This window comes from Lissotriton helveticus, unplaced genomic scaffold (assembly GCF_964261635.1).
Source record: "Lissotriton helveticus unplaced genomic scaffold, aLisHel1.1 SCAFFOLD_463, whole genome shotgun sequence".
In the NCBI taxonomy this organism is placed as follows: Eukaryota; Metazoa; Chordata; class Amphibia; order Caudata; family Salamandridae; genus Lissotriton; species Lissotriton helveticus.
Genome location: NW_027612061.1, coordinates 89,457 through 116,553, shown reverse-complemented (window position 1 = coordinate 116,553; position 27,097 = coordinate 89,457). Strand labels below are relative to the sequence as shown.

The 27,097-nt window shown below is 46.4% G+C and overlaps 1 protein-coding gene across 1 annotated transcript in view; it reads left to right on the top strand.

Moving 5' to 3' along the window:
• Positions 1–27,097, top strand: part of LOC144807626 (E3 ubiquitin-protein ligase TRIM39-like) — a 272,702-nt gene that overhangs the window by 166,032 nt on the left and 79,573 nt on the right. The window contains exons 2-3 of the mRNA XM_078673250.1: positions 10,553–10,648; positions 19,642–19,872. Of these exons, the coding sequence (XP_078529376.1) occupies positions 10,553–10,648; positions 19,642–19,872 (327 nt within the window). The remainder of the gene's footprint in view (positions 1–10,552; positions 10,649–19,641; positions 19,873–27,097) is intronic.

The following is a 27,097-nucleotide window of genomic DNA, read 5'->3' as shown; positions in this document are numbered from 1 at the left end:
GCAAGTGCGGATAATTTGGAGGAGGTTTGACTTTTCCTGGGTTCCGAGGGAAATTGGCACTGGGAGGTCACATACTTTGGTCATGCTAGCGAAGTTGTCCATGTTTGCCCCCATCATCCTCGGACTGGGTAGAGGTTCCACGCAGTGAGGACGCTTCAGCGAGTTAGAGGAATAGATGCCTGGTGTCATCAGTGAGGAGCGAACGCATGAGGTGATCCGTGTTGTGAAGAGACGACTTCGCGGTTGAGTCTAGGGGCGTTTGCCGCCTTCCTGCGAGATTACGCGACGCGACCTGAGGAGAAGATTTTCCAGTCAGGTCCAGAAGTGACGTCAGTGGAGCGCATCGTTCAACGACGTCGGGCGGCCATTTTGAAATAGTCAAATGCACTGTTTTGTGCTTGTCATTTTTTACGGTGATACGCACACCAAGCCTCATTATCAAAGCGTCAGCTTCTAGCGCTACTAGATGTTTCTGAAGAAATATAAGAACACTAGTAAACTGTCATTTTCGGAATTGGCGTGTTGCTCAAAGCGGTGACACGCACACCATTTAAAGTCAGTTATGGGATTTTGAACATTAAAACGTTTTGGATAACTAGAATTTCAATAACATATCCTTAAAGGAAAATTTAAAGACAGTATTGTACTAATTGGTCGTAAATTGCATTTACAAGAAAAGTTTTTTTTTTACTTACTGCACAATCTTTCAATAGAAGAAAAAAATATAATTACAAAGAAGGAGAAAAGCCATGGCTTCAGGTAATGTTTGGAATTTATCTCCACCCTTACCTTTCATACCCACTACAGGGGATGACGCCCTTAAATGGGAAGAGTGGAGGGAATATTTTGAAAACTATTTATCCACTTTTGAAGGGGAGGAAGATTTGACTCCAGAAAAGAAAAAAAATTTCTTCTTCATTGTTTAGGTGCAAAGGCTATGAAAATCTACAATTGCATCAACAAAAAAACTAGACCAGGAGATGTTTCTACTATTGCACTAGAAGATTTAACAATGTATTTTAAGCCTACCATTTCAATTTCTGTCAACAGATTCAAATTTTTTCAAGGCAAGCAAGCACCAGAAGAGTTGGTAGAAGATTATGTTGCTGCGTTGAAAAATTTGGCACTCACGTGTAGATTTGGGGCATTACATGACGAGCTGGTTCGCGACCAGGTCGTTATGAGATCCTCAAATAAACATGTCCAGGAGAAACTGTGGGCTAAGGGTGAGGTACCGTTAGAAGAGGTGGTAGAAATAGTTAAATGTACTGAGTTAACGGGTAGGTGTGCAAAGGCTGTGTTACAAGAGGAAAAATCCTCTACAGAGGACAAATCTATGGTAGCAAAAGTAATTAGTTCTAGGAAAACTAATAGCAAGCCTAATTCTGGGTTTGTACAGAAAAGAGATTCAAGCCATAAAGCTAAGCTTTCAGATGACAGGAGATGCTATAGATGCGGCAGTAGATACCATTTGGCAAATGACAGATCGTGTCCAGCTGTGAGACAAAAATGTTCTAACTGTAATATGATTGGACAATTAAGTGCAATGTGTCCTAAGAAACAAAAAGGGGGCAGAAATGTAAAAGCGGTAATTTATGAAGAAGAAGGAAATTGTACATCTTCAGATGAAGATGATATGAATCTATTTGTGTTGAATGTTGAAGATGGTGTAAACAAAAAGAAGAAACCTATTTGTGACATGAACATTGGCGGGGTAGACATGTCAATTGTGGCGGATTCAGGCTCGCCATATACTATAGTTAATGAAGAAGTGTGGCTAGAGAAATTTGTTCCTGTCATTGGGAAAAAATTGAAGAAATCAGATATTTTCCCTAAGACATTTAATTACGAACCAATTGAAATGTTAGGTTACAGGGAACTAGAGTTTGAATTTAAATCCCGCCAAACAGTTGGCAAACTGTATGTTTCTAAAGTAGGCCCATCGGTGTTGGAGTGGATTGACCAAGGTGAACTTGGTATAATTCTTGATCCAAACAGTCCGGATCCCGTTCTCATCTTACAAACGGAGGAAGAATGTAATAACTTCTTTAAAAAAAGGTATCCTAAGGTGTTTTCAGAGAAAATTGGGAAACTAAAAGGTTTTGTGCATGAAATTAAACTAAAAAAAGATGCAGTGCCTTGTATACACAAGTCAAGGAACATACCGTTTTCCATCATTAGTGAGGTGGAAGATGAACTCAAAAAATTGCAAAAGGAGGGCATCATTGAGCCTGTTGAATCAGCGGAGTGGGTTTCGCCCTTGGTTATCGCGAAGAAACCCAACGGCAAGCTCCACCTATGCATTGATCTACGCGATCTAAATAAAACATTCTGGTGGATCAATTCCCTTTACCTGAAATTAATGAGATGCTGTCCCTTACTAATGGTGCTAAATGGTTTTCGACAATTGACCTTAGCTCTGCTTACCACCAGGTGGCTTTACATTCCAAAAGCAGAAACCTAACCACATTTGTAACCCCGCTGGGGTGTTTCAGGTTTAAAAGAGTACCATTTGGTCGGGCCTCTGCTGCGGCCATGTTTCAGAGGTTAATGAGTGAAATATTCAAAACAGAAAAAAATCTCTTAATTTTCCAAGACAACATCATGGTAACAGGCAAGAGTAGAGGAGAACATGATGCTAAACTTAACAGGGTCCTAGGGTTGCTAGAACATCATGGACTTACAGCTGATCTGCGCAAATGCAAATTTGCTGCAAATAACGTCACCTATTTGGGGCATGAAATTGATGGGAATGGCATAAAACCAAAAAAAGAGCTCCTATCTGCTATTAGGGAAGCCCCCTCACCCAGTAATAAGGAAGAGGTCAGAGCATTCCTAGGCCTATCAGAATTTTATGCAAAATTTGTAAAGAATTTCTCTTCAAAAACCGTACAATTAAGAGAACTCATAAAACAGAAAAATAAATTTGAGTGGAATGCTGTTTGTGAAGAAGCTTTTAACAGAATAAAAGAGGACATTTGTGATGCCCCACCCCTTCAAGGCTTTAACCCCTCATTAATGAGCATAGTGACCACAGATGCAAGCAACAAGGGTTTGGGAGCAGTTCTCTCACAAATTAATTAGGAAGGAAAAGAGGTTGCGGTTGCTTTTGCATCACGTTCTATCACAACCACAGAAGGAAGGTATTCTGTGATTGAGAGGGAGGCACTTGCTTGTGCATGGGCTTTGAACCATTTTAGACAATACATTTGGGGATACAAAATCACCCTTAGAAGTGATCACAAACCCTTAGTAAAAGTGCTTTCCACAAAGGGTCTTCAAGTTGCTTCCCCTCGTTTATCACGCATCTCAATGAAACTGTTAGAATATAACTATGAAGTGGAATACCTTCCGGGAGTGAAAAACAAGGTGGCGGACTGTCTAAGCCGTTTACCTCTACCTAACGATGAAGACCAGGTACAAGACATTGACACTTTCTGTGTAGCAAATGTCACGGCAGAAATGCCATGTATCTCTGGGGAAGAGTGGTCAGAACATATGGAAAAAGATAAGGTTTTAATTGAGGTAAAGGAATAAATAAGAGCAGGCTGGCCTGGAAAAAAAAAATTACCTTCTCTTTTGCGTCCATTTTGGGAACTTGGAGACGAATTATCTATTGAAGGTGATTTGATTTTGAGAAATGGAAAGGTTGTTCCACCCAAAGGTTTACGCACTAGACTCCTGGATATTTGACACAAGGGGCACCTTGGTATTGGCAAAACTAAGAGTAGAGTCAGGGATTCATACTGGTGGCCTGGTTATGACCTAGAAATTGAAAGAAGTGTCAGGGATTGTACAGCCTGTGAAAACTCTGACAAAACTAAACATACATTAAGACCACCCCTTCAACCCCTGTCTTGTCCTAACATGCCTTGGGTCAGGTTGGGATTGACATTTGTGGGCCCATTCGAGAACAAGGAGAAATGTTATATCTAATTGTACTGGTAGACCATTTCTCAAAATGGCCAGAGGTTGAAGTGGTGCAAGAAGCTGATGCAAAAAGTGTTGTAAGTTTTTTGCGCAAGCTATTCCTAAGAGAGGGCCTTCCAAATTGCATGGTATCGGACAATGGCCCACAGTTCACGTCAAAAATATTCAAAGAGTTTCTGAAAAGTCATGGTATAGAACACAAAACCACATCCGTTTATCATCCTGCAGGCAATGGGGCATTTGAAATGTTTAATCGGGTGATTAAAGGCATAATTCAATTGGCTAATCAGAATGACTTGTCATGGAGAAAACAACTAATCAAAAACCTATGGTCATTTCGGGTTACGCCATGTGTATCTACAGGTACCAGTCCCTTTGTACTTTTGAGAGGGAGGACCCCCATTACTAAGGATAATGTAGGTTGGGCTACCACTAGAAGAGAGATGTGGTCTCCAGAGGAGATACAAGGGAATGTACGCAGGTCACAAACTATAGGAAAAAAATACTATGACAATAAGCATTCATGTAAAAAGGTTGACATCAAAGCAGGTGACTATGTGAGAGTAAGAACTACCAGAAGTACCAGCAAAGGAAATATTCACTACTCCCAACCAATGAAGGTTATGAAAGTGTTTTGTAATTCCGCTCTTTTGAGCGATGGAAAATCTTGGCATTTTACTGCTTTATCATTATGCAAGGAGGGGAAAGAAATGACTGATTTTCAATCCACTCCTGAAAATTATGAGGCTTCATGTTCTCGAGACTATGATTGGATTCTAGACCGGGAGGAAATTGAGGGATCTCGACCAGATGGTACCAACATTGTATCCTTAGGTACAAATGAAGTATCTTCTGAGAGTGAGAACACTTCAGTCACCTCACGGGTGGAAGACAGTAGTAGTAGGCAGAGCAAGGAGACATCAGAAGAGTACAGGCCTCAGACCAACAGTGATACAGATTCTGATTCAGATGACTCTGTTTATGAAGATGTTACGTCTCAGGACGACAGTTGTCAGGATGAGCCTACTGTGAGCAGGTTTGGAAGAGTAGTCAAACCACCAGCTAAGTTACAAGACTACATTTGTGATTAGCTGCGGTTTCTCCACCTCATCCACAAGCTTCAGCCAGGCACCATTGGTTTCTCTTGTTGTTTTAGGAAGGGAGATGTGTTATGTTTATTAAACATGTGCTAGCTTCCAATATATTGCACGCGCGCTATGTTCACTGCACGTGCGACCTGCCGGTGCATTGTGACGTCAGGGTGTTCTACCTGACCACCGGCAGGTTGACAGTTGAGATGTGACAGTTGCTTTAGAGTGGTGACTGCGGATAGACGTACCTTGGTGTCAGGACCATATTAATAAAGGTCTTACAACTTACCTGCATCACTGGTCATCTTTACATACATCTATTTTTCTATTTTCATCAATAATGTATCCTAAAAAGAAGCAATTTTTTACGCTCACTCCTTACACTACTAGTTTCTATCTAGGAATGTGTATCTCTCATTACTTTTTCATTCTCAAATGCCCATTCAAGGAATTCCTTATCACATAGTGTAAAAGGTATTTTTTGAAAAATCCTTCTCTCAAAACTTTGTTAATTTCATTTCAACAAACTCCAAACTCATATCCACAAGCCTGTACCCAACTCGGTACAAAGTTCATTTAATGGACCCTCTGTTGCAAAGTGTATACATCATTAATGTCTGCTGACTTTATTCTACTCAATATAGTAATTTAATCCTGAAAGAATCCAGCGAGCTTCTTTTACTGCCAGTACCCTATCCACACAATCACTACCGGCTGTTATCCTTTCTAAAACCACCCATTTCAGTGCTCGAAAATCATGTTTTTGTTCGCAGAAATGTTGTACCAAATGTGTGGTCAGTTTGCCTGCTCTAATGGTACTCAAGTGCTCTTGAATCCGAACCTTGATTTTGCAGGTCGTTAAACCGATATAATGCAGCCCGCATTGACATGTGGGTCTGTATATTACATTCACTGTGTTACAGTTGAAGAACTTGTTTAGGTGCCACATCTTGTATTGTATTGTATTCTATAACAAACTTTTATAGCGCGTGCTGTCACCCAAAGGGTATCCTGGCGCTTTGACTCCAAAATCACAACACAAGCAAGGGAGGATCAGACATCTCTAAGAAAGAGATGAGAATTCAGACCCTTTTTAAAATGGGTCAGCTCAATCAGCTTCCTTAAGGAGAGTGGAAGAGCATTCCATATTGTAGCGGCAGTGAAGCTGAAGGAGCGACCACCCATCCGTATCCTCCGAATGCGGGGTACCCCAACCAAAAAGGCGGAAGAGGAGCGCAAAGGCCTAGCTGCTGAATACCATCTAAATTTGTTCTGAAGAGCAATGAGTCCCAATCCATGAAGTGCTCTAAAGACAATGCAAGAAGCCTTAAAGCAAATCCGCTGGTGTATAGGCCGCCAGTGAAGATCTTTAAGAGCCAGAGATGAAGATGCAGAGCGCGCACGCGAAAGAGCCAGCTTGGCTGCCATATTCTGGATCCTCTGCAGTTGTTTTATCAAGGAGCTAGGGGCTCCTAAAAGTAATGCGTTACAGTATTCTAACCTACTGAGTATGATACTACGCACTACCTCTGGTCTCGCCGATAAAGGTAGCATAGGGAGAATTTTACGCAACATTCTTATTAACAACAGGCAAGTACTAACAGTCTTGTTTATATGGACGTCCAATTGTAGGTGATGACCAAAAATTACTCCCAAGTTGCGAACAGAGACAGCTGATTCAGCAATGTCCTTAGTGGTAGAAGGCCAAAAATCATCGGGTAAAGGGTGCGGGGTTTTATCCAGCGAGCAATGTAAAACCTCTGTCTTAGATCCATTAAACTGGAGGGAATTCTCCCTCAGCCAGCCCGCCGTGGCCAGCATACAGCGGTGGAAGGTCTCTGTAGAGTGTAGAGACAGCATCCTTACTCTCGAGGGAGAAGATAAGTTGCGTGTCATCTGCATAGTTTATTACCGTGATACCAAAGGATTTAATCAACTTGATCAGGGGGCAGAGGTATAGATTGAACAAAATAGGGCTAATCGCTGAGCCCTGGGGGACACCTTGCCTTACCATCCTGTTGTCAGACATAAAAGGGGGCAAGGTCACCACTTGATGTCTGTTAGAGAGGTAGGAGGCTAACCAGTCACAGGCTGTACTGACCACCCCACTGTCCTCCAGTCTCCTGATCAATATGGAATGGTTCACGGTATGGAACGCGGCCGACATGTCGAGTAGCACCAAAAATGCTGCTCGACCACTGTCGACTCGCGATCGTAAGTCATCAAGAACTACTACCAACGCTGATTCTGTACCATGTGCTGGTCAAAATCCAAACTGGGCTACATCTAAGCATAATTTCTCCTCAATAAAATGAGAGAGGGACTCAGTTACAAATTTTTCCAGAATTTTAATTGGATAAGGTAGTAAAGAGATGGGTCTGTAATTTGCAGGGCAGAGAGGGTCCAGGGTGGCTTTTTTTAACAATGGCGATACCACTGCCAATTCCCAGCTGTCAGAGACAGTGGCAAGTCTTAGAGACTGGCAGCAAATCCAATATAGAAGAGGGAAAAGCTCGATCTGAAACAGCTTCCAGAACTTGTGGGGTAAAGGATCTAGCGGGGAGCCTGAAGACACACTGTTAGCCATAGTAAAAAAATCCTCATATGAGGGAGAAGTAAAACTAGACAGCAGAGTATGCACTATACACTTCCCGCTGTCAGATGTAGTCCATACAGGTAATGGCTCTGCAGTAGCCTGAATATTGGGGACACTGGGTGCAGAGAGCCCGGCTAAAATGGAAGTGATCTTGTCCTCAAAGGTAGAAGCCAGAGATTCACATAGTGCCTGCGAGGCCGGGATACATTTAGTGGTGCAGGCAGGGTTGGAAAGATTATTAACAATTTAAAAAAGGGTTTGGGACTTGTTGGTCGACTGAAGTAGCGTGTCCTCTAAATACTTTGCTTTGGCACTTTTGATCTGTTCTTTATAGACCTGGAGCGTCTGCTTCAAGTGGATATTATCAGACTCCGTATAGTGTTTTCTACAAGTTCTTTCGGCTTGTCTGCAACACAGTTTCAACTGGCATAATTCCTTAGAATACCAGGGAGCAGAGCGTTTAGATCTATCCTTCACTTTCCTTAATGGAATAATTTTATCTAAGGAACCTGTTATCTGTGACATCTTGCCACTCCTCAACTAAACATTATTAGTTTTCTCGGTCAGCTCACATACAGAACAGCACCCACAAGGGTAGTGTCCAGCCGGCATTGTTGTTATTTTTGGTTTCGGCAGAGGTCGCGTGTGCACCAGGGGGAGGTTCTGAGGTGTTGCGGGAGGTCGTTCCACGTCTTGAGGTTCCTTCTTCAGTCCATGGGGGAGGGGGAGGTTCTGAAGTGTTGCGGGAGGCCGTTCCACATCTTGAAGTTCCTTCTTCAGTCCATGGGGGAGGGGGAGGGGGAGGTTCTGAGGTGTTGCAGGTCGTTCCATGTCTTTAGGTTCCTTCTGAAGTCCATGAGGGAGGGGGAGGTTCTGAGGTGTTGCGGGAGGTCGTTCCACGTCTTGAGGTTCCTTCTTTTGTCCATGACTGCGGGGGAGGTTCTGAGGTGTTGTAGGAGGCCGTTCCATGTCTTGAGGTTCCTTCTTTAGTCCATGAGTGAGGGGGAGGTTCTGAGGTGTTGCAGGAGGTCGTTCCACGTCTTGAGGTTCCTTCTTTAGTCCATGAGTGAGGGGGAGGTGGTTCTGAGGTGTTGCAGGAGGTCGTTCCATGTCTTTAGGTTCCTTCTGAAGTCCATGAGGGAGGGGGAGGTTCTGAGGTGTTGGAGGAGGCCGTTCCACGTCTTGAGGTTCCTTCTTTAGTCCATGAGTGAGGGGGAGGTTCTGAGGTGTTGCAGGAGGTCGTTCCATGTCTTTAGGTTCCTTCTGAAGTACATGAGGGAGAGGGAGGTTCTGAAGTGTTGCAGGAGGTCGTTCCACATCTTGAGGTTCCTTCTGAAGTCCATCAGTGAGGGGGAGGTTCTGAAGTGTTGCGGGAGGTTGTTCCATGTCCTGAGGTTCCTTCTGAAATCCATGAGGGAGGGGGAGGTTCTGAGGTGTTGCAGGAGGTCGTTCCACGTCTTGAGGTTCCTGCTGTAGTCCATGAGTGATGGGGAGGTTCTGAAGTGTTGCAGGAGGTCGTTCCACGTCTTGAGGTTCCTTCTGAAGTCCATAAGGGAGGGGGAGGTTCTGATGTGTTGCTGGAGGTCGTACCATGTCTTGGCTGCGAGGTATGAGAAGGAGCGTCCTCCGCTTCTGGCCTTCTTGATGACAGGGAGGTGAGCTCTTGCCAGGGACGCAGTTCAAAGGTGTCTGGTGGGTTGGTGGAGAAGTTGAAGTGGTGGTTGAGGTAAGCTGGACCAATGCTGTTGTGTGCTTTATGGGCTTGGGTGAGTAGCTTGTACTTACATTTTTCTTGGACTGGGAGCCAGTGGATATTGTTGAGGTGCAGAGAGATGTTCAGAATGAGTCTGGTGAATATTTTCTGGGTGGTTTGGAGTCAGAGTAGAACATGGGCTGGGATTCCGAAGTAGAGTGTGTTTCCGTAGTCAAGTCTGCTTGTGATAACTGCCTGGGTGACTGTTCCTCTGGTGTTAAGTGGTACCCACTTTAAAATCTTGCTTACCATTCACAGGATGAAGTAACATGATGAGGCAGTGGCATCGATCTGTATGGTCATGGAGAGGTTGGTGTCCAGTATGACCCTGAGGTTCTTGCCATGGTTCGTAAGGGTGGGTGGGGGCCAAGTTGGAGGGTCACCAAGAGGCATCCCATGGGGAGTGGTTGTTACTGATGGTAAGGACCAATGTTTTGTCTGTGTTGAGCTGGAGGCAGTTGTTTTTCATCCAAGCAGTAACGTTGCTTCTGCAGTTGGGGAAGTTTGCTTGGCGGTGCTGGTTGAGTTGGTATGGGAGCGAATGAGCTGTATGTTGTCTGCGCAGGATACTATGTTGATGCCATGGGCTCTAACGCGGTACCCGAGGGGTGTCATATAGATGTTGTAGAGTGTTGGGCTGAGTGACGAGCCTTGAGGGTCGTGGGTCTAGGGTTCCTGGCTCTGGGAGTTGTCCAGGCTCAGATGGGTGCAGATGGGCTTGCCTTTGCCGTGCCGGCTGTGCACATCCACTATGTGATTGCGCTGCAGCTTGCATTAAGTAGGACCTCGGGTAGGCGGCACTTCTGCCAGTAGGAAGAACAGTGAGTGGGAAAAACCCGGGCGAGAATACCTGGTCCTGTAGAAACGGGCGTGAACACCTGGGCAGCAGCGGTGTCACTTGGTCAAAAGTCCGCAACTGGATCAGGCTGGAACAAGCAGGAACTGGAGTCCACAGGCAAGTGGCGGGCTAGGCTTGACTGGTACTTAAAGTCGGGGGCCTGATTCACAAAGGTAAACTACGACCGGTAGTAAAGTCAGACTTTAGGTCTAAACTTAGACTTCAGGTTTACCTTTGTGAATCGGGCCCAGGGCTTGTGCAGTTGTCCTTTTAGTGATTCCTTTCTGTAAGTGAGACCGCACCCTATCCATCTTTACATATTTCTTGCACTCTCATCTCTGCAGGTGAAACTTCAAGAGTGGCTGCGTCCTCTGAAGAGCGAGAAGGAATATTTTCTGGAGTCTAAAGTCAAGGAAGAGGAAGAATATAAAACCATCAGGGTGAGTGCCAGAAGTGAATCCTGTGTCTGTTCATGTCTGTGCCCGTGTCTATGTGTGGACCTGTTAAAACGGATGAGTCAACCAAAGGAATGGGTTATCATCCCCACCAGGTTAATTCACTGACCGGAGTCACTGCCATGGATATTGGGGCTCAAATTTGCCCAGGGTTTGTCCTAAAATAAACAAAGTGTAGTGAGCTCAAATACCTTTTTTGCAATTTAACTTTTCTCAGTTCCTAAAGGCTATTTGTTGGCCAACTGAAGGTCAGACAAAAATGTATATGTATTAAGTTTCAACATAATAGTAGGTGAGCGCTTAAATTGAACCTAGCCACCTCATATCGTATAAATAAACTTAAACAATAATTACTCTTCTGACCTCAAGGTAGCACTTACATGGTGAGCATTAGTGTGCGTATGGACAATTGTGGCATCTGGCTATGAGTATGTACTAGTTTGTCTGAGCATGTTCAAGCTTATGTGTGCGTGTCTTAGTATGTGTTCATATGTGGATGGCTCTGGAGTTGTCTTTGGGAGTGCATTCTTGTCTGTGCATCTCTGTTTTTGTGGACATAGGTAAATGTTGTGTGTGTGTGTGCATTTATGGATGTTAAACTATGCAAATTCATGTGCACATTTGTGTGTGTGTGTGTTAGGGGGTTGTGTATGCTTTGGTCTGGATTTATTTTCTGTGAGTTTGTACTTGCATATGTGAATGCCTGTCGATAGGTTTGCATATTGCAAGGTCTTATGTATGCATGGACCGTCGATGTCCATCTGTGAGTATGTGCATGCATCTATGCATCTGTGAGTGCATACACTAATGTGTGCATCTGTGTGAATGTGTGCCACTGTGAGGTTATGTATGCATGGAGTAGAGATATCCATCTGTGAGTATGTACATGCATCTATGCATCTGTGTGCAAGAATAATCATGCACTTGTGCATATATATGTGTGTGTGCCTCTGTAGGTTTGTGTGTGCATGTGTCAGAACACAGTTCAGAGGGCCATGGGGGATGCAGGATCTACTGGGCCCAACCGAGGTGTCTGAGGCCTTTTGCTCCTGATGTTCCAGGGCCCGCCCATCTATGGATCCTGTTCAACTGGGTCAAGCACCCCCTTCTGCACCTGACTCTCATGTGGGTAATGTAGCTCAAGCAGTCAATGCTTCTTCAGGGTAAGCTCAGATACAGATCAGTGAATCAGACCTATAACTTAACCTGCGAGCAGTGCGAACAATAAATCAATGTCCAGTCAAATACTTGTTTTTATATCAAAAGAAGTATTTCAATTCTAACTCTACCCAAACAAAGGTAAACATTGTTCAGAAGCAATATCACAGACCCCTTGAGGTCGGGGCTCTTGTAGTTGTCAAGCAACTCCCTGTCCTCCTTCCTGTAGTGCAACGGGTTCAGTGTTATTCCGCATTCACTGATGGCTGCATCCAGGGGATGTAAACTAGTCAGCCGTACTCAAGAGTTCTTACCTAGGACTCTGTTAGTAAGTTCAGCTACTAGAGTCTAGGGGTTTGCAGCACCAAAAGCGGTATGTCCCCCGAGGTCTAAAAGGCCCAGTTCTTTGCTTAACCATTCTGGCAGCAGGGAACCCATCGGCGATGCAGCGCTGTCCTCGTCTGGATCAGCTATGTCGGGCTGCGCACAATCACACGTGGCAGCACCTGGCAGGACCCATCTCCTTCTCTACCCACGTTACTTGCGGATTTAGACGGCGAGGGCTGCTCCTGCTCCAGCAGTCATGCACTAAGTCACTTCTTTCTCGACAGGGATGGGGGTGATCTCCTGCTTCCAAAGAGGTTCCAGCTGTGTTCTGCGTATCCTCGGTCCTTCATCAGTGCAGTCCACAGAATGCGGTTTGGTCCCACCTTGGTCAATGCAGTGTCTCAGTCCAGCCCCTGGCCCTCCACGTCTCTTGCGACCCCTCCTGGTATATCCCCGGTACTTGCATATCCGGTCACGCTGACCTGATGTTGGCGTCCACTGCAACTCTTTCTGGCATAGGAGGTCGCCAAGGCAATCCGGCCCACAGGCGATGGCTCGATTGTTGCGGGAGTGGGTTTCTCACGGTGCACTCCTTATTTGACTCTACGGCAGCCCCTCCTGGCATTTGGGGTCACCAATTCACTCTGGTACACTCTGGTACACAGATCATGGCCTGATCAGTGCAGAAAGCTGGTTTCTCCCACTGCGCTCCCAAGTTCAGTTCACAGCAGCCCCTCCTTGCACACGCGGTCACCTACTAAGTCCAGCACACTGGCTACGGCTCGATTGGAGCAGGGAGCAGGCAGACCGGTCTTGGCGAGCAGGCAGGCAGTGCTGCTCCAGGCTCCAGGGCAGGTGATCTTCTTATCCCTGGGGAATATCCCTTACCCAGCAGAAAGACTAGCAGGCTTGGGCACCCGAAGTCTTGCAGTGCTACCCCTGCACACGCAGCCCATATGTCTCAGACCCCCCTACTTATAGTCCTTTTCCAGATATAAATTGTAATTTAGTGTCTGGGTCTGTGAAGATTTATGTTGGGGCTCTGCTTCTTTGAAATGGACATCTCTCCCCTTTCTTCTTCCTCCTGAAGAAGCCTGTCACAGCAGGCAGGAGTTCAAAGCTGATTGACCCACAACAAGATGCATGGGAGTGACAGAGTTCACACCTGGATGTCAACCTCAGTGGTGTTATGTGCATCAAAGGGTTAATCTTTAGCCTTCAGCCCCACTCTTTATGATTTCCCTAACAGCCCTACCTCTCTCTTACTGAGAGGTGTCTAGGCTCCTCCCTTGTGATCTGTCACTGAATTAAAGAGCCCTCCAGTACATGTCCCACCCAGCTTATGGGAATGCAGCAATGCACAACTCTGTCTGGTGGATTCCTCTACTCCTCGTGTTAGCACCAGGCTGCTTAGGCTCCCCAAAATGGACCCCAAGGTCCTCCATGTAATGCACCAGTGCAGACCCTTCTGCACTCAATGTACATCCACAGCACACACATTGCTCAATACTGTTATCCTCATGTATTATGCTACCACCAGCATACCCACATGCAGCACACTCACTGAGCCGGCGCACACTGTTCAGTACTGCAGTCTCTCTGTGCTGTATCAGAGTATGTTATTTTAAAAACACACACTGCCAGCACACAAATTTACCATGTGCGCACTGTACCACACTTCACCCTTTGTGAAGTGTATTCCTTGTGAGCACACACGCACTCAGCACATGTTTCCATCACGCATAAACTTCCACATCAAACTGATGTAGGCCAGGGGTGAGTTCAGCACACAGCAGCAGAACTTTTAAAAAGGTGAGTGAGCCTGTAGGCCTCACTCAAGTGACATAGGGTAAAAAAAAACTGTTCACTACTACTACTGATCACTACACAGTATACTGTCACCACCACGCGTGTGCGGCTTAATTCCTAGTGAAGGCGGCAGCCTTCCACCACTATGAGGGCAGCATTTTCGGCGCTTTCCCCAGTCCAACAAGACCCTGCACTCCATGAGACAGGCCTGTGTCATGGTGCACACGTATGATCCGTTTTTGCCTGTGACAAACAATCAGCCTTGGGGATCCAGACAACATTTGGGCACTGAGGGCAGGGGTACACGTCTCTCACCACACGAGGACTTTTCCACCCCAACAGCATGGATCTTGAGTTATCTATTCATCCATCGGACAGACTCTACCACTGAGTTGAATTTCTTGCTTGGGAGTGGATATGGTAACCTATGATCTAGCCATGTAGATGGTATATGCAGCCCCAAGACATCTGACAAATCTGTTTACAAAGGGAAACTGACATCTCGATAGTTTTCCCACTCATAAATTGCTCACTCTCCAGGGGACTATCTTCTGATTAAAGAAAACAAATATTTATTGTGATTTTAAATCCATGAATAGTTAAGATATTAGAAACCAAGGGCCATATGTAGGTAATTTCCAAATTCCGAATTCCTAATACCAAATTTTACCGATTCGGTATTAAGAAATCAGTATTTGTGATGTAGGTAAAAATTCGCAAATTTTTACTGAATCGGTAAAAATCGGAAAAAATAATCTACAATACCCATCGGTATTACCGAATCTGTATTACCGATTCGGAAAATACCGAATCGGTAAACACCGAATCAGAATTTCAAAACAGCAGCAATTGAGGAATCAGCCAATCCTGTGCATCCACCCTACCTCTTAACCAGGAAGTGGCCACACCCATGCAGGTGCACTGAATCAGAACCTTCTGGAGAGTCTGGGAGTGCAGAGGAGAACAACTGAGCCACTGTGTGAACTTTTGCTGCAAAACCTGCACAATGGCTAGCAAGGACACAGACAAAGAAGGAGGGGAAAGGAAGAGGAAGCTGAAATTCAGCGCAAGTGAGCTACAGGTCCTGGTTGAGGAGGTGGTAAAACAACATACCGAGTTGTTTGGGAAGCAGTCCCTGCAAGTGGCTGAATCTGAAAAAACGAAGATCTGGCTGGGAATTCAGGCACAAGTGAATGCCATAGGAGTGAACCCCCGGGACATTGAAGTACTGAAAAAACGGACATCAGGAGCATCACCAAAAAGAAGATGGCGGAGATCAAAAAACAAGCTGGCCAGACCGGAGGAGGAAGGTGCCCTGACTGCACTTGAGCAGCTTGTGGAGTCCACCATAGAGCCAGAAAATGTCTGCGGGGATGCAGACAGCTCAGCCAGAGCTGCCACCAAACAAGGTAAGAAGCATGCACACCAATCTGCACCCCCCCCCTTCCCTATCCCCATTCCCCAATGGGGCTGTGTGAATCCCACTCTAGTACAGGTTTTCGTGAACACCAGCAATGCATTATGGGAGATGTAGTCAATGAAACACGTTACATGACAGTCATCACACTGAACAACAAGGCATGTGACACACATCAGTGAAAGCAAGCCAAGGACATTAAGATAGTGTGCCAGAAATGAAATGTTATTATTGCTATGCAGGGCTGCCGGACTACTGAGCGAATGTACAATTTCTGTCTACAGGCGAGATATCGCGCAGGTCTGCTCAAGACAAGGCTGGGAGGGCACCCCGGAAGGAAAGATCAGAGGAGGCCAGTGCAAGTGCAGGACACACCACACCACCACCACCAGCATCACCACCAATGCCAGCGTCACCACCAATGCCAGCATCACCACCAATGCCAGTGTCACCACCACTGCTAGCATCCCTACCATGGCCAGCATCACCACTACTGCTAGCATCACCGGCAGCAACACCACAAGCAGTTGAAAGACCCAGGAGGCATGTAGTTGCCACAGTCCAGGAGATTGAGTCATCCTTGGAAGACACCAGGGGGGGAGAAATCTCAACTGTGCCAGTGGATGACAGTAATGCATGGTCGCAGCCCACCTCAGTGAGTGCACACACAGGTGCCAGACACCGCAGGGCTCGGGAAACCAGTCCACCTTCACAGGGTGTGGAGCAGGGTGTCTTCACAGTGCTGGAGGCAAACATGGTCAAGGTGCAGCGGCTACAAGGGAAGGCAATACAGTCTGTAAAGCGGCAAATGAAACACCTGAACACCAACATGGTTAACATTGAGAAGGGCATCAGCACTATGACCTCCACACTGGCTGAGGGCATGAGGGACATGTTCCAGTCAGTGTCGCTGCTGTGCAGGAAACTTGAGGAGGACAGGATGGCACGGCGCAGGGAGAGGCAGTAGATGGAACACCATACAAAGGCAGTGAACCGCCTAGCAACAGCCACTTCTCTGCTCTGCAGGCACTCCGTGGCCATGCAGGAGGGGCTGGCACACTGCAGCCGTGATGTCTCTAGGGGGCTGGTCAAAGTAACAACTGCACTTGAAGTGCTGATGACAACTCAGTCTGCCAATACTGGTGCTGTTGATGGGGGGGACAGTGAGGAGACGACCAGTCGCAGCAGCATTACCGCCCCTGCAACTGACACCCGGAGGAGCAGCAGACGGCATGGGGCTGGCACTGGATCCACTGGCAGTGAAGACAGTCTGCTGATGGCATCCAGCAGTGTTGTGCGTGGCCGCAGATGCTGATGCAGCCCACACTTTGGGCACTTGATTGGGTGAAGTAACCCATGACATCCTCTTGGGGTTGTCACAATTTGAACTGGTAAGTTGAGCCCTTTGTGTAGTGACGTAGTGCCCTAATATTAAAACTACGTAATTTACATACAACAACTGGCTGTGTTTCCTTACTTACTTAAAAATAGTTGCGTGTGATCTCTGCCCGTCTTTGTCTCCCATCTGGTGCTGGCGCCACTCCTGCTGCGTTGGGCTCTAGCTGTGCAAATTCATCATCATCGTCCTCCGAGTCAGTTAATTCATCTTCTGTTCCTTTCTTAGTGGCAAGTTTGTGCAGCATAGCACAGGTTGCAATGATTTTGCAGCAGATGATGGGTGTACTGACTTGCGCCTCCGCTTTTGTGGAGGCAACGGAACCTGCTTTTCAATAGTCCAAACGTGCGCTCCACAACGTTGTGTGTTGATTTGTGTGCCACATTGTATCTTATCTGACTCTGGGTTGATGGGTTTAGGTAGGGAGTGAGGATAAATTGGCGCATGGCATATGCGCTATCGCCTAGGTGAGAAAGAAAGTGCCATTAGTTACATAAACCAAAACACACTATCAGGGTGTGTAACAGTGATTTACCTAGCAGGTATCCTTCTCTGAATTCTCCCGCAGCCAGGCGTGTGTAGATCCCACTGTTCTGAAAGATGTATGAGTCGTGGGTGCTCCCAGGAAATTTGGCCATGATGTTATTGATTATGTCGGCAGCATCGCTGATTACCTGCACATTTATGGAGTGTGTGGACTTTCTGTTCCTGTAGATATACTCAGTGGCTGCAGGTGGGCAGATTGGAATGTGTGTGCCATCAATACACCCTATGACATGTGGGAACTGTGCCATTTGGTAAAAGTCTGTCTTGGTTTTCAGCAGTTCCGCCTGTGTGTTTGGGAAGCTAATGTAGTGATGCATTCTCTGCATCATGGCATCCAGGAACTTCTTAAACAAAGGGGACAGGCAACTCTTTGACACCCCACCTACCGCAGCTATTACCCCCTGGTAACTGCAAGAGGCAAGTAGGTGTAGGCTACAGAGCACCTGCACATGTGGTGGTATGGCGTGCGCCCTTGGTGTTGGGTGCTCCAGGAGTGGGTGCAGGTCCCTTATCAAGTCCAGGATGGTGTGGGGGTGTAGCCTGTAACTTTCATGGATCTCAGCCTCAGTCAGTTGGAAGAGTCTGATGCGCTGTCTGTAAACACGCTCCTCCCATCTCCAGATCCTCACTCCTGCTGCCTGTAGCCGTCGCCACCTTGGAATCACATAGAAAGGTGCCATAGTGATCACACTGTTGCGTTTTGGGACTGCTTATATACACTGTAGCTGATTACCACCTGCTTTCAGTCAGTGTTAATTACCGACTCCTAAATACCGAATTTAATGAAATTCGGTATTACCGAATTTTCCTACATCTCTTTTATCGTTTTTACCGTTTCTTATTTACCGATTCGGTAAATTAGGAATCGGTAATTCAGATTCAGTAATTTTGAAATCGGTAATAAGGAATCGGTATTTACTGATTCCTTATTACCGAATCCTTCCCTACATCGCGCATGCCTATATACCGGTTGGTAAAGGTGCAATTTAACGAATTTCAACATTTCCGACCGGTATTTGGGCCACCTACATATGGCCCCAAATACCTTATAGTCTGGACACGTTTCGGGACATGTGCATACCCTTCTTCAGGACAAATGCATATCTAATCCTCAAAACGACATGCGCCCAGTATTCTCTAAGCCACTGACTTCAGACATTAGCTGATCAACTCAGTACTCACTACAACATTCATCTGAAAGTCTCATAAATTGAGCATAGTTTGAAGTGTTATATGTTATGCCTGCATTAAACTGCTCTTAGAGGGACAGGGCATAGCTGAACGGAACTCCCCAGTAGAACTAATGCACATGGCCCTGCCTTAGACTGGAAGAAAAGGAAGGCCTGTAATATGGAAGCACCCTCGGCACATTTATCACCACTCAGACAGAGGAGGTGGCTGCATTAGGCCTTATCTTGGTCGTGACATTTAAGTGTTCATCATAGGGACTACAGCGGTCAAGTTAAAGAGAGTTTCAATATAAATATTTTGGTGGTATCTGATAGTCCCTCTCAGAGTTTTTGGGAAGTGTTTTTCCTAGTGTACACCCTTCATTCTGTAGTAGTTGTTATTTTACTTGATGTTATACGCCCAATAGTATTGACAGCTGAGTGACCCTTTCATTGCTGCAAAACTTTGGTCATCAGATCATAGCTCTGCTCACCAGCTTCAGGGTTCTGACTGTGCCCCGGCAAGCTGGGCCAAGGACATCCCGTTCTGTACTTGACTCTCAGGGTAGCGAGGTTGAGCAGTCAGTCTTCTTAGGGAGGTAACCGGGTGGGGCAAGCACTCAGGACTAACCAGTCAATCAACCAACACAGTAATGTTATGTCTAGCCCAGTGCTTATTTCTAGTTACAAAGAGAGTCCTTTAAATTCACAGCAAAATGAAATACCACATAGTTCAGTAAATTTATAATTACAGGAATGTTATGTACAGTCCCAAAAAAGTTCCAGCACCCCTCTGGTGCCTTCTTCCCTCCCTAGGAGGTCTAATGTTTATAGACCCCAGTATGCAATATGGACCGAGGCATTATTCATGCACAGCTTCCCTTTAACATCAATCTCCTTACTGGCTGCTGCGTCGATCAGTTCAATGACTTATGTCTGAAAGAGTTCACACGGGCAGACACTATATTGCTTACACTGCAAATTTTACCGAAACCTTTGCTCTTTCAGTTTATAGTAAGTTAGGTCTCATTTACCTTCTCAGTGGGGTTATGGTTCTCGTGGAGTTGGTGGACGTGCTGAGCGTACCCGTCCCTGTAGCTGCACCTTCAGTAGAAAGCTTTTTAATATCTAACCATCTTTTCTTTGCTCCTGACAGGACAAGTTAAGAACTGAGAAGCAGAAAATTGAATCTGAGTTTGAAAAACTGCAGCATCTCCTAAAAGAAAATAAACAAACACTGCATGCAAAACTAGAGGAGATGGAGAAGAAAATCACCATGGTAGAAAATGCAAATATCACCAAACTTTCCAATCAAATCACCTCTCTCAATGCCCTGATAATGGAGATAGAAATGAAGTGTGAGGCACCAGCGTGGGAACTCCTGAAGGTGAGATACTGTTTGGTAAATACAACAAAAGAAGGAAATGAATTATTCATATTTTATGTGCAGTATTACATGTGTCGGTAGAACACACATGACCTCCTGGCATGGTCAATGCACAGTGACGCCATGCACCCCGACAGGCACACAAAATACAGACAAATATTTTTATACAGTCGCCTTTTATGCTGAGAGCTCAATACAATAATGTTAGAAATTGGATTCTGGTTGGCTAGGGCTTGCGCCTAAGCCAGGCAGGAACCACCTCTCTAGTCAGGGCAAGGGAGTTACACACTGAAGATAACCCCTGCTCACCCCCTTGGTAGCTTGGCCTGAGCAGTCAGGCTTATCTCAGTGGCAATGTGTAAAGCGTTTGTGCAACACACACACAGCAGCAACATACTAGGCACACCACAAAAGGAACTCCACACAAGGTTACATATGAAAGTTCGAGGCATGTGGGCTGCTAAATTCATATCTTAGCATATCTTAGCATTAGATCGCCGCCTAGTGTTGGGTCCGGATGATCGCACATTGTTGTCCTGGAAGAGTCTTCGAAGTATCCTGAGATAGGTGGCTCCTCCCCTGGACTACAGTGCGCATGGGCATCGGCTCCATCCCCAGATTGTTTTTTTCCGCCATTGGGTTCGGATGCGGTCTCGACGTCTCTCTGTCGGAACCGAGAAAAACTAACTTTTTACGGCCAAAAGGCCTTGTATTCTTTGCGTCGGTATTGTTTGCGCACGGTCTTGAGTTCTTCCGTCTCTTGGAGTCGGAATCAACGGAGTGCTTGCACTCTTCGGACATCGAGGCCTTCTCATCGCGACACGACGCAACTTTCCAGCATGGAGCGGAGTCCGTTTAAGTACTGTCCGCTCTGTGGGTCCAAATACCCACATATCGACGTGCACCCGGTCTGTAACAAATGCCTTTCACCAGACCATAACGAAGACAACTGCAGGGCCTGCGCAAAATTCAGGTCAAAGAAGACACTCAAGCTTCGGCGCGCGGTGCGCCTTGAGGCCAGACAAGCGGCCCCGGATCCAGAAAACATCTTCGGCGACCGAGAAGAGGAGGACCAGAGCCATCATCTTCAAATCTCCCCGCCCGAGACGGAGGTCGAGGCAGATTAGGAAGACGACGACGGAGTCGTGGATAAACACATTAGAATAGTAATCACACAATATACACTGTGCCAACTGGCACTAGGCAATATTTACAGGGGATTATATATACACGACAGGGCCAATTGGGCCACTGTCAGAACCATCACAAAGTGAAAATAGTAAATGTAGAACCAATAATAAACGTAGAACACAACAAGTAATTACTGACAAATACTGTACTCAGCATTATATACTGCAACACAAATCATACTATGCACCATATCAAATCAGGCGTAAAATACATTATGCGCCAACCTCATAAGCCTAAACATATTAGACCATGACCTCCTAATCATAAATCACATTAGGGGCATAAATCACAGTAGAGCATAACCTCACAATCATAAACCACAGTATGCAAATTACCTCATACATAAACCACATTAGAGGCATAAATCAGGGTCCATAAACCACATTTCCTGCGCACCACATAAATCATATTAGGGCCTTGCGCCCTAACAACCTAACACAGTCCCCCTGGCCAACTGGCCTTTTCAGAGGGCTCAAATGCTCTATGTCCATAATGCCAGGGCTTGGGCTGCCAATGCAGCAGAGTTCACAAGTGCTCAATCGCGATGGAGCAGAGGAGTGTATCTCACCCAAAATAACCCCAAAGAACTAATAGCGTAAACGTTGCAGATGCCGCTAATTGCCGTGCAGTTGTGATGAAGAATATACACTGGCACTAACTGTGCCTGACGAGCCCCACTGGAACTCTAACTAAACAAGTATGCCCAATCGCTGCAGCTGCCCACTGTCAAGCGGGGCAACTGTGGCCAAAAAGCACCGACCATGTGCCTCGATCGGCACCAACTCACCGGAGCCCTCTGAGACTCTTAACTAACCAAAATTGCCCCCAACGTTGGAGCGGCCAGGCACCAACAATGTGCATATGGAGCTCCCACTCACCGGGACTCTCTGGGCTCCTCTTGTCTCGGAACGCATGCTCAGGAGAGCCCCCACTCCTCAGGGACTCTCTCTCCTGACTTCGCTGGTCCAGCACTTGGATCTTCTCCGACCTCCCCTGGACTGGGGACAGGCACCGGGGTTCCTCTGCGACATACGCGGACTTCCCTTAGCTCACGGGAGCCCTGCTCACTTCCGGCGGTGTGCGTCAGGCCCCTCCCACCACCAGGCAGCCTGCCTGGCTTCCGGGTTGCCACACTCGATCGCGGCAGCCCCCTGGAGATTTCCATATGCAGTGTGGGCACCCGCAAAGTAAATAAATGGGGTGGGCACCCGCGAGGCAAATATAAACTCCTCAATGCGAAGTGGGCACCTCTAAGGCAAATATAAACTCATCAACGCGGGTTGGTCACACGCTGTAAATAAAGATAATTGAGGCATAAGAGCGGGGTGGGTTCCCGCCTCATTGGCAACATGGGGGAATCCCTATGCTCAGGATTTCCTCCTCCATGGGCAGCTGAGTTGCGAAACCCATGCATTCCTCTTCTTTTGGAAATTAAAATATAGCACTCACGAGGCGCTAGGAGTCACAGCTCCAACAGCCAAAGTCCTGAGAGATCCAGGAGGCAATGCTGTGCCCGGGGAGGCAAGCCCTCATGGCGGTTCCTCCTGGTCCCCAGCAGCAGCACGCCCCAGCAGGTTCAGGAACAAGCACAAGCACCCAATCATGGGGTCACAATCCCTATACTTATACTACCTCTCTCCTTTGTCTGCAATGCAGGGTTTGGGGGAACCAGCAAAATCTGGTTCAGGGGGGAATTGGAGCACTTTGTTTACCAGGCTCCTCTTCCCCTTTGTCAGGTGGGGGGTCAGTGATCAGACACACCACAGGGAGCGGAGCCAGCATTGTACAGGCTAGGCACAGACCTATTCAGGGTCAGGGGATTACTCCTCCCACTACTCCCAATGCAGATGTCCCATTCAGCCTAGTGCTGACTCACCTTGCCGCTCCTGGCGCCACACACACCACCCAGCCCCAGTCACTCAAAAACCAGACATGCAATTCACATGAGGCAGGCAGACACATAGCACACAGAAATGCCAACTTCTGAAAGTGTCATTTCTGAAATAGGCATAATAAATCTGCGCACACCATTGCGTAGCATTTATTATTACAATTCCAAATATACTAAACTTGAGCATGATGCTCCTCTAATATCAGGAATTACCACTGAAGCACTTATCAGGGAATCCCCAATGCATTCCTATGGGAGGGCAGCCCCACAGTAGTGAGAAACCAAAATGTCTGTTTGTCGCTACCAGGACATGTCACACACTTTTGGTACATGTCCTATCTTTTACCTACAATGCACCCTGCCCATAGGGCTAGCTAGGGCCTACCTTTGGGGTGGCAGATTTGCAGGAAAAGGGGGGTCACAGACATGGCACACACTTTAGGTGCCACAGCGGCAGTGACACTGCGCGCACAGGCCCTGCAATGGCAGAGACCTGAGATAGGTTTACAAGGATACTTTGTTGAATGGCGCAATCAGCACTGCAAGTACACCAGTAGCATTTAATTTACTAGCCCAGGGAATATGAGATACCACTTTACATGGGACTGACAGGTAAGTTAGTTAAATATGCAAAACAGGTGTAGACCAATCGTACCAAATGTAACACGGAGAGCACATGCACTTTACACTGGACAGCAGTCCTAAAGTGCTCAGAGGCCTAAAACCACCAACACCATGTCGGAGAAAAGGCTAGGAGGAAGGAAAAAGTTTAGGGTTGACCCCGCAAAAAGGGCCAAGTGCAGCACATATACAAACAGTTGTTACAGTCACATACATGTCAATAATCCATCTCAATATGAAGATGAGTTGTTTTATATTTATGCATTTTTTCTATTATGGGCGATGCAGGACATCAACCAATCCCAGTGACAGTTATTAACATATGGAGACAGAGGAGCAAAATGTAAAAAAGCTGAATACAAATGTGCAACATAATGAGAAGCAAAATCTGTGGGAATTTGAAAGAAACAAACTTTCTCAGAAGAGTGAAAACACTTCTTTCTGTTCTACAGCGCTTACTTTTCTCCCAGTGAAGGACACTACATATTTTTATCTGCGCCAACCTCATGTTAGGGTGAAAAGTGAGCTATTTAATTAAGCATTTTGAAAAGGTAATGATTTTTTATGTTTTTATTTATTGCCATTTCGTTATATCACAAACAGCAGATCATATATATATCAATAAATATATCAGCATTTGAGTTCACACTGGAAACAGTAGTATTCGATATATCAGCGAGCAATATAGAAGTGGAATTAGTGTACATGGAAACGTGTTGTTAAAACAATATAGCAAATGGATTTAACGAAGTCGTTAACGCACCATCAGGGTGATGCCAAAAATAGAAAATGATGATTATAATAACAAAAAATGCCAAAAACAGATTAGGTCCTTGTGGGCGGGAACAGAAGAACAATAACATGATCACTGTAAGAAAAGGGTGTATCGCAGGAGCATCTGTGCGAGGGAGGATGCAAAGCGCAGTGCACACAGAACATCTGGCCCTAGAAAGCACCCAATGGGGCGTGGAGACAGACCAGGTCTCCTAGGTCTCCCAACGAAGTGCACAGTCGAGGCTAGCATCGACGCAGAGCCATCTCACAAAACCAACCATTCCGCAGGGGTGTCTTATTTGTCAAGGAGTTTAAGCACTTAAGTATCCCAGAGCCTTGCAGGTCCACCATCCCCGTTGGAGCTGCAGGTCAAGAGACATGCCATCAGCCTCCGCTACTGCCCATTTATGTGCCACTCGGAGGCAGCTTTCCACTGAGGGAGGCTGCGCTGCCTTCCAGGACATTGCAATCAGACATTTAAATGGAGCAGTGGCCAAGTCTACCAGTTTCATTTAGTGTTTGGTGTGTTTCATCCATGGCTTAGTGCTGCCTAGTAAATATGGAGCAGGCTTCTGCGCCACGGAATGTCACAAAAAGTGACGTTCAGAATGTGCAAGGGCTTCATAAATGAGGCCCAGGGTGTATCGCAGGAGCATCTGTGTGAGGGGGGATGGGAAGCGCAGTGCACGCAGAACAGCAGGCCCAAGAAAACACCAAACAGGGGGCATGGAGACAGACCTGGTTCTTAGGTCCCACAACAAAGTTCTCAGTCAAGGTCAGCATCGACGCCGAGCCATCTCACAAAACCAACCATTACGCAGCGGTGTCTAATTTATCAAGTAGTTTAAACACTTAAGTATCCCAGAGCCTGGCAGCACCACCTCCCCCTCGGAGCTGCAGACCATAAGACATGGGGTCAGCCTCAGCTACAGACCATTTATGTACCACTTGTTTCGTCCATTTTGCAAACTCTTGCGAGCACGGCAGAGGATCGGGAGATAAGTGCACATCAGTTACTGCCAAAATATGTTCCATCACCTGCACCAGGATGTGTGATGGTACGACGCGTACCGTCACAACGCGTGCTTTAACAACGCGTCCCTTACAACGCAAGTCGTTACCACGACTTGTGTTGGGGGCGCGGATTGAGAATAGTATAATTTACTATTCTAACACCAGTCCCCGTGGACACTAGGGAAGGTGTTGGAATAGTAAATATACTCTTCTTAATCCTCTAGCGCCCTCCAGCGCAAGTCATGGTTACGACTTGCGTTGTAATGGACGCGTTGTTAAAGCCTTGCGGATTAAAATCCGCGTGGTAAAGGATGTTTCCCCCTGCACCAATACCTGTGCTAGTGTCGGACAATCCCACACCATGTGTAAAGTCGCTTCTGAGGTCCAGAGCATGGGCACAGCGGGCCACCCCTGGGAACATCTTGTGGAGTCGTTGCAGTGTAAAGTAGGTTTGATGTAAGTAATTAAACTGCGTAAACTTCAGGAGGGCATTACATAAAAACGCTCTTCACGTGTTCCACTGCCATCACCCACTGTTTAACTGTCAATGCCCCCCAAAGCACTCCTCCCATCGGGGATTACTGAGTACTGCGTGGTCAGCATCAGCAGCCTGCAGAGATGTGTAGAGCAACGTGACTGCCCTTCTGCCCAATCCATGTGTTAGGGTACACTGTATCTTATAGTTTGATGGTGGTTCCTCTTGTTCCACTGCCCAGGTGTTCCCGACTTACAAAATAAGTGCATTATAGCGAGAAAGAGATCAGCCCCCCAGTGCCTTGTTTATATTAGTCACCTCTGTGGGACACTCCCACTTCTTGCCACGGTGTTGAGTCATGCACTACCAGCAGGACTCTCATCCCTGGAACGCTTCACAGCAGTAACTGCGGGGCTTAAGGCATCTGCCTGTGTCAGGCTGGATATACCAATACCAGCAGAGTTTGGCAACACGCCCCAGTCTGCCCAGTTTCCTGGACAGGCCCCCAGGCGTCAGCAGCCAGTACAACACTCAAACATCACCCAGCTCTTCCTGAATTGCTCTGCTCTTCTCTAATATGTCGCCTATCAGTTAACGCACGGGCCACTCTATCAGTGCGGCCACAAATTATACCTTGATGTCAAGTGCCCCCACACCTCCCTCCAACAGTGGCTGCTGAAATATCTAAATAGACACCACTTTTAGAGAGGTAGTGTGGTCCAGTGTGTATGTGTCCCGATGTCCAGCACGAGGAGCGTGTGATCACTACCTGTGGTGTGTATGTTGTGTCCTGATTGGTTTTCTACATTTAGTATCTAACTTTGTGGTCATTTTGAAGAGCACAAACCTTTGGCCAAACGTGTTTTATTGGGGCCAATTTCCTCAGACCTGTTTGTGGTGCAGCCCTCTATCTGTGGGATCGATTAGGGTTTTCTCTTTGTGCACATATGTCTTTAAGTTAAGCGAGACCCCACCTGTGACCTGATATTCGATAGGCATGGGGGTGGGTCATAGGAGTTGTCTAACCACTTATCTCTGACTCAGGGTTGTTGGGGAGGTCACCTTGGGGGAATCCGAGATAAATGAGCTGAGTTCATTACAACTCCTGGAAATAAAATGACAGTCACTAGTATAATTTGTATTGACATCCTTAACATTGTGCATACAGTTGTCATAGCATACATTTACATTGTTCTTACTGGTGTTGACACAGTTATGTTAGCTTAGGTCGTAACGTACAATGACATTGTTCTTACTGT